Source organism: Mercurialis annua, linkage group LG8 (assembly GCF_937616625.2).
Source record: "Mercurialis annua linkage group LG8, ddMerAnnu1.2, whole genome shotgun sequence".
Classification (NCBI taxonomy): Eukaryota; Viridiplantae; Streptophyta; class Magnoliopsida; order Malpighiales; family Euphorbiaceae; genus Mercurialis; species Mercurialis annua.
The window spans coordinates 13992693-14001814 of record NC_065577.1 but is presented as its reverse complement, the minus strand read 5'-3'; the positions used below and the strand labels follow the sequence as shown (position 1 = coordinate 14001814).

Genomic DNA, 9122 nt, shown 5'->3' with positions numbered 1-9122 from the left:
TAAAACTAGCAGTTATAATATTCAACAGTTAATATAACATGCTTATCCAATTCTGAGTCTAAAAATAGGCATGACATAAATATTCCAAAATAATTATATAACATGCCAGAGCAATATAACTAGTCAGACTAATCCGACAAACAACTGTAATAATAATAAAGACGTCTAGTCAACTACTGCGGTCTAAGAATAAAATAGTTTGACAGTTTATCAAAATAAATGGAACCTCCGAGGAAATGTAAATGCGGAGATCACCAGACTCTCTCAGATCATAACCCTGGGAAAAATTGGGAAAACAACGGGGTTAGATATACTGAGATGAGTTCATACCACTATTTACATTTATTAAGTGGAAAACCTTTAAAACGTTTAAAACATTTAATAACGATATTACAAATAATAGTTGGAACCCTAATCCACAATTCTAAATAATAATCATAATCCAATAGGTCTGGTCCCGAGAGCTGAGCTACACCGAGTTACCACTGACCACACTTATACCAGAGTCCTGAGAGCTGAGCTCCACCGAGTTACTCTACCTGGTCCCGAGAGCTATGCTCACACCGAGTTACCACATTTCCATATATACCTTACCCAGATCAATACCGGTGCGCACGCAGTCCTAATGATGCCCATTAGGTAGCATGTTCCAACTAAGAGCCATAATATAAAAACAGTTCGAAATATACATACAGTATATATATTTAATATTAAAATAACAATTTACTTAATAAAGCGGTAAATAGTAAATATAAACTCACTGCTTGCTAGTCCACGTGAATACCGGCAAGCAACTAATCCTGGTTCGCCTCTGAAGCACGAACAGTAGACGGGTCTAGACAAATAAAATAATTATTAAAAACAGACCCTAACTCTAGAGAGTACTAGACACCACATAGGACTAGCACAAATCACATGTCGGAATAAACAATTCAAAGCACACACAAATAATACCCATAAGGTAAATAAAGCCCAATTAATATAAGTCTACTGAGTTCCCGCTTAAAATTCAATTTATAAATATTATTTAATAACCTTAAATAATAAATAGTTTTCAAATAGTGAGTTAGCCGAGTTACCAATAACTACCAAGCTAACCTCACTGGTCGGGTGACCCAAGTCTAACCCGACTCAAAACAATTATCAATATAAACCCAAGTTCATATTTATAAAATAAATTAACAAAATAAATAACCATTTTTAAAAGCGGAACTCAATAACTTCAATTCTAAGTAACCCAAGTTACAAATCAAAAACCTAATCATTTTAAGTTAATAAAAATTCAGGGACTAAACTGTACTTTAGTCAAATAGGGATTAAACTGCACTTTTGCCAAATAGGGACTAAATTGCATTTTAGTCAATTTGATATCCGAAATCAAATTAATTACTTTTGTTTATAAATTAATACTAAATATAACGTTACCAATCAAAAACTTAAGTAAATAAGTTTTAAAAACATTTAGGGACTAAATTGTAATTTAGCCATTTTTTTGACAAAACGACATTTGTAGGCAAATATAATTACCCGAGTAATTATATTAGCTTAGATTATAAAAATAACGTTTACAATATATCAATTGTAAGTTATAATGAAATTTAAGTTATTATCAAATAAAATAACCTAAAGGACTTAATAATATCAAGCCAAATAAGATGGTGACTTAACATGGCATTTATACCATCTTCTTCAACTAAGAGAAAAAGAAACAGAGCCATGTTCCTGCCGCCATTTCCCATTTGAAATAATCAAAACCGAACTAAATCTCATTCAATTACTTATTATCAAGCTAAGCATATATCATATTTCTTATACTATACACACAACCTTCAACCCTATTAACTTCACTTGACTAAGATGAAACAAGAATCAAAACACATTTCTGGAACTATGAATTAACACGACGGCATCAGAATTTGATCATTCAATGGTTCAAAATGATCCCAAGTTTAAGCAAGGATTTACCTACAATACATTAATAATCGAATCATGCCAAATCAAGAACCTAAGCAATCAGCAGTAACCATTTGATTCAAGAACAAAATATACAAAGTTTAAAACGGTAAACCGTACGGCGATTGAAACGAGATCGATTACGTACCGTTTAGAAAAACCGAGATAGAGAAACGTAGGGAATTGAGTCTAGAACGTCTGAGATCAAACGGTTTCAGTTTTGATCTAGAAACGAACTCACACGGATCAGAAAACCAAAGTGTGTTCAAAGCATGAAATCTGAAAATCAAAGGAATTATAAACACTTACTGAACAGCGATCTTTGGAGGATGATTACGGATTCAATACTCAGCGAAAGAACGAAAGAAGAGTGGCTAGGGTTAGTTTGCAGTGTGATCTAGGTTTTCTATGAAGAAATCGACTTAAAATAACGTAGGGAAGTAGGTCGAAAACAGGTTGGAAGTGGGCCTGATGGGAGGGTTCACGAGAATGGCCTGGTCTCGAACGAGACCAGGCCTGCAGATGGATTCTCGTTCGAGAATCCTTGGATTCTCGAACGAGAATCCTTGGATTCTCGAACGAGAATCAACGTTTTTTCTCAGGTCTCAATTGAGACCTGAGTCAAACGAAAGTGGTTCAACCACTTCGGTTGAACCACAACCCAAAGAAGGAATATATTTTTTTTAAACCGAACCAAAGATGAATCGAACCACAATTAATTTACGAAACTACAAATACCCCTCAAAACACATCCGGAACCACGTCGGAAATTAACAAAATAAATTCAAAATTTTACGGGATATTACATTAAATGAAATAAAAAATGACTTAAATGCTTTTAATTTCTCAACACCGTACGAAATAATTCAAAAAGTTAAAGAAATTTAAAATTATAATATCGGCAAAGTTGAAAATGGCATTTTGGATAAGTACTTCAGCGGGCTGCAATCTGTTTCTAAACAGACCCTTCAGGATTTTTTCAAAGCTAGGCGTTGGGAGTCGGAGGAGGATAGGTTTAAGATAGCATTTATGCATTTTTTGCATAACTTCTTGCTTGCTTCACCGAGGACTGCTCGTATCCCTTTGAAGTAGTTGATTCGGCTGATTTGAACGACTATCTATGGGGTATTGACATTTTCAAGTACACGTTTGATTCTTTGTCGAAAAGAGCTGTTCTTAGTCCGGGATCTCTTATTATTGAAGACAACATTTACCAGTATCGCCTTCAAGGTTTACCATATGCACTGGTATGTTGGTTCTACGAGTGTTGCCCAGCGATGGAAAATACCTTTGCTCAGCTAGTGAACAAAGATGCTATCCCGCGGATTCTGAGGTGGCAAGCATTCGTTCCTGCAAAATACATTGCTGTTGACAGGGATTTATTTGTTGAGATTGCATCCGATGAGGTTCGTATGTGTTAAATTTTCAATTTTTCAAATGTAATTTATCATTGACTCTGTTTTCATATATGGTGTTCATTTGTTATGTGTAGATGATTTTCCGATCAATTGTTCCAACCCCGGCAGAGATGAATGTCCTTCGTCTAGGTAACTTATTCAAAAAAATTAAGGGAAACGAGGAGGGTTATTGTCCGGCATTTAATATATTGAAGGACGGTGAATCAACGTCGAACACTTCGAATTTAAATGTTATGGAAGAGAGGCTGGAAATTTTGATGGCTGGTCAAAAGACGTTTAAGGATGATATAATGGATTTGAAACGTTTATTCACTTCCAAATGTTCCGAACTTTTGACAGTTGTCAATTCATTGAATGCAAGGCTAACTCTGATTGGTGATTCTAAAACGATAATTTGTTTTGATTTATGTATTTTGTACTTTTATCACTTAGAGTTTAGTTAAATATAATTTATGTTATTTCATATTATGTTATTGTAACTTGATGGGAACCTAATGTGAACTCCATATCTGTATCAGGTTGAAATTGAGAAACATGATGTTTCTGATGGCTTGCAGACAAGGGTTGACAAAGGAAAAAAGGTTGTTCTTCCTGCAGAGGAGATTTCAGTGAAACTAAGTAAAAATGGTACTTCTATAGTAACGGAACGAGAAGAAAGGGATGGTAGGGAGTCTGTTGTTCCTGTTTCTGCTGATACTAAAGCTACTTCCAGCAAAGAAAGGGATGGTAGGGAGTCTGCTGATGAAGAAGAAGGTGCTGAAAAAATCGAATTGGAAGATTTGGTTTGCGAGAAGGCTGTACTTGAAGGGAAGGATGACCGTGGTGAACCTTGTGTTATTGTTTCTTCCGAACACATTGATGTTATCTCTCCGAATTTTGAGGTATATTTAATAATTTGAAATTAAGCTGTTTTGATTAACTATATTAATTTGTTTATTGTCAATTTACTAGGTTTCACGACAAAGCGAGTTGAATTTAAAATCTCCACCAGATGACACCATCAATCAGACTAAAAAAAATGCAAGTGAATCGATTGCTGAATTCAAATCAAAGGAGGTATTGTTTGCTTTAAATTATATTTATAGTTTAATTTTATATATGATGGTTCACATAAAGTACATATAGAGTTGATATCAGATTACTTACTGTACCCTCTCTTATGTTTTTGGTAGTCTGGTCCTTCTTCAAGCCGCTTCATACCGACGCAAAGTGGTTGTAAAGTCCGTATTTGTCCATTTGATGCTAATCACATTTTATTCAGTGATGCCACCAAACAAGACATCATTCATAATTGGCTGGAAGAAGGACGTCCTAAAGGGGCCAAGTTCGTATCTCGACTAACTTTTTTCAGTTCTGTTTTAATGCTCACTTATTTAATTTTTTTTTCTTTGTTTGTTTAGAAGGCAAAGCTTGATATACGATCCAAAGATTGATAAATTCCATCCCTGTCTTTCTCTTGGCGTGGTTGATATTGAAACGAAATCCTGGTTTTACCATCTCTACCACGTTGGAAAGGCTATTGAGTGTTCTGTAAGTATATCCATATTTCTTTTATTTGCTCTTTTTTTTATTTTATGTGTTTATTATTTGAATTACTCATGATAGTTTTGTTAATAACATTGTTGTGACTGTATGGCTACTTAACCTTGATTTTTGTTTATTTGGCAGCATGTAGATGTTCTCTTTATTATCTGAGAAAGAAAATAAAATATGGATGTGCTGCAAACAGTAGATGTACGTCAACTGATAATTTTTTTGATCGGCGTATTCAAACTCTCTACACAGCATACAAGAAAAAGCAAGATGTGTCACTTGTTTCTTTGAAACATACAGTGGCTATCTACATTAAAGGTGGTGCTATGCGTTGCAATACGAATTGGGCTAATGTTGACGATGTTATTTTTCCGATCAATTGTGTTAATGATTGGCATTGGATTTTGGCTCGCCTATATTTCAAGGAACGATGCATCTATATCTACAATTCGTTGAGGTCGGCGCCATATGACAGATCAGCAACTGAATATGTTACTTGCTATAGTGTGTTGTTTCCACTATTCCTTCAAGCTACCAATTTTTATGATTCTCGAGATGACATCGATACTATTGCCGGTGCTTACGAGGGAAAGAGAATAACTGATCCGTTCAGAATAGAGATTGTGGAAAACATGCCTATCCAAAATGATGTGTAAGTCTATAATTTGTTTTTAACTTTAGTTAGTTGGGTTATATTAAAGAGTTATGGTGACAGAATAGGAACCTAATGTCAACCTTTTTTCTTATGTTTTTTTATTTTTTTCTCACTTTTCGTAGTGATTGTGGAGTTCATATGTTTTCCGCTGCTGAGTTCTTTGTTGATGGGAAAGTTATGGGGCATGATTATGATGTCAAAGAACACCGTGCTCGTTACGCTTCGTCATTATATTTGTATGCTCGTTGGAAGGAAAGCTCTTCTTGTGTTAGTGAAGATGAGGGTCCTCTAAAACTCAAGAGAACATCTGCCTAGGGAGTGAAGAGGAAGCTAATTTATGGAGGTTCAAGATGAAGAATGTTATTGATTTTTGTTTGTAAAGAAAGTCTCCTTTTTGTCACACTTTTATTTTGCTTGGAGGACATAAATGTCCATTTATTTCTTATTTCAAGTCTATTTTAGAGTATGTGTAAAAACAGGTAATTACAATATGTGTAGTGTTTTAGCAAATTTCCGCAAAATTGTGAATTGTCAATAGTTATATTAAAACGCAGGAGTTCAATTCTATTTTTCAGTTCGGTTCCATATTAGAAGTACAAAATTGAGAAAAAATATTTGGTATTATACCAAACCTTAAAATCAAACTAAACCAAAGGAATCAATTGAATGTTTGGCTGATATCTCATATATAATTCCATACGTTCAAACTCGATGTGTGGCTAATATCTCGACGAGTTTTCATCAACACATCGAGTTTCTGCTATCCAGTTTTCCACAAATTTCATGTTGGGCTGCATAACTACTGCCATAAAACACCAAAATTCTACAATCTACATTCAAGGCAATATAAAAAAGCATCTCTCAGTAAAATTCATACTTTCAAACAAGCTACAAGAAGCCAAAAAGAGTTCAATAAGCGGTAAATTTCAGTCACTAATCATCGTCTTCGTCTTCATTGTCACTGTCATTTGAGTATTCTAGTACATCAGTGTCGACATCATCATAATTGATCGTAGTATCATCCTCCTTATCGCTAGAATAAATCGGGTTTGAGTTTTGACCTTGAAACATTTGACCAACATCAACTTCATCCGGTAATACATCTATAGGATGCAAGAGTTCCGAATTTTCACCACCATTTTGATCGACTTCATGACTATTATCTGCCTCGTATTGCTGATAGGGCTCATCATTCAATATTGAATCTTCATTGCACACTTTTTCCTTTTCTGGCACATCAAATATATTCCTGTGAAATGATTTTTGCACAATTTTCCAATGACCTCCATTTTTCATATCGCTGACATAAAAAACCTGCTGTACTTGAGAACTCAACACGAAAGAATCACCTGTATACCATTTACGGCTCACATTAACAGAAACTAAGTTGCCATCTGTTTTAATTCCATTTTTATCGCCAACATCCCACCAATCACATTTAAACAAGAAAACATGATTCCCATTAACATATTGGAGGTCAATGATATTTGTTAGCACACCATAAAACTCGATTTCTTTCGACTTATGCTCTCCCGTAACTGAAACTCCATTATTTTGAGTCCGACGAAAATTATCACGCTCAACTGTGTGAAACCTAACTCCATTGACAATTATCCCACTGTACCTAGCAATTCGTATATCAGGACCTAATCCCAACGCATATATATGATCTGTTGCTGCAACCAAACCAGTAGCACGTAAGCGTCCAACCTGAAAAATAAGTTTAATGGTGAAATTAGAGGCATAATTCAATATTTAGTACTTTTATAGCATCATACTTACACACTCCTTGAACCAACTGGCAAATCCTGCCTGGTGTCTTTTTTGCACATCTATAACACTTTCCTTTTGTAATTCTTCAATGTGAATCATGCACAACGTTTATAAAATTAGATAAAAAGTGTAAAATAAAGCTATTTTGAAACTCTAAAGTCTTTGTTTTTTCAAAATAAAATAACTTACTTAAGATATTCATCAACATCCTCACAATTGTTAAGCACATACCACTGCAATTTTTCAAAATCAGAATGGGATAACGTTTTATATTTTGTAGCTCCTAAAGGTCTTGCATTGTTTGAAAATATGGAAAATCCATTTTCCACTCTTATTTGCACAGGAAAATTATTTCTCTCAACGCGATTATATATTGTCTCAACCCCATGAAAATACAGTGAACAAAAATTCAAACATTCTTTAGTGATATACGCTTCAGCAATTGAACCCTCCGGTCGAGCTAAGTTACGTACATAATTTTTCAAAGTACGTAAGAACCTGCACAACAAATTTGTTGTAAATGTGAATAAACCATATAGATATATAAAAATTAATTAAAACTGCAGCAAGAAAACGAAAAATAAAATTTCCTTATCAACTAACCTCTCAATAAAGTACATCCACCTATAGTGAACAGGGCCTCCTAATTCTACTTCACGTGGCAGATGAATTGCCGAATGCATCATTGCCACGAAAAAAGATGGAGGATATATCATCTCAAGTTTACATATTATCAAAATGATATAGCTCTGCAACTTTTTAACTGTAGATCTTTTTAAAGTCTTCGAACAAAGCTCCTTAAAGAAAGAACTCAACTCTGATAATGCAGTGTAAAACTCACTACGCAAAGACCCACAAATTGATGTTGGAAGTAACCGTTGCAAGAATATATGATAATCATGGCTTTTCATCCCCATAGGCTCAATAAAAAAATATGCTTTCAGTCCTGAACACTTACACATCGAGAAAGATTGGAAGCATATCCGTCTGGCAACCGGATTAACTGCAACCATTCGCAAAACTTTCTCCTTTCAGGCTTCGGTAATGTATAACAAGCAAGTGGCATAAGAAATTTATTTCCCTTTTGCTGTAAATATAACTCTTTTCTTATACCCATTGCTTCTAAATCCATTCGAGTCTTAATGTTATCCTTAGATTTTCCATCAATATTCATCAACGTACCCAATATATTTTCACATATATTCTTCTCAATATGCATTACATCTAAATTATGACGTAATTTTAATGTTTTTCAGTAAGGCAATTCAAAGAATATACTTCTCTTTGTCCAATTGAGCTCTTCAGGACCACGTGCACGCTTTTTTTTGGTTAGGTGTCTTCCCAAAAACAAGGCTTTTAGGAAGCAAATCTAATTGCCTTAGAACTTCATCTCCTGACAACTCTTCAGGCTTTGACCCGTGCTCTGGTTTGCCATCAAATTTTCTGCTTTTTCTCCAACAATGTTGGGCATGTAAATATCTCCGATGACCCATGTAACATTGCTTCACTCTATTTTTTAATGTTAGCGAACACGTCCACTTATTACACACTAGACATGCCAATTTTCCTTTTGTGCTCCATCCAGATAACATTCCATATGCTGGAAAGTCATTTATTGTCCATAATAATGCAGCATGTAATTGAAAATTCTTACCGCTATATGCATCATATGTTGTCACACCGGTCTCCCATAACTCTTTTAACTCATCAATTAATGGCCTTAAATATACATCGATATTATTTTCGGGAGATTCCTTACCAGGAATAAGCAAAGATAACATCAAAAAATT

At 34.6% G+C, this 9122-nt stretch overlaps 1 protein-coding gene across 1 annotated transcript; it reads right to left on the bottom strand.

Moving 5' to 3' along the window:
* Positions 1-6300: 6300 nt before the first annotated feature.
* LOC126661673 (uncharacterized) lies at positions 6301-7431 on the bottom strand. The gene is made up of 4 exons (XM_050355530.1): positions 7342-7431; positions 6494-7269; positions 6437-6447; positions 6301-6389 (listed from the first exon to the last, which is right to left on the bottom strand). The coding sequence occupies exons 1-4, from the start codon at positions 7429-7431 to the stop codon at positions 6301-6303; spliced, it is 966 nt and encodes a 321-aa protein (XP_050211487.1).
* Positions 7432-9122: the final 1691 nt, after the last annotated feature.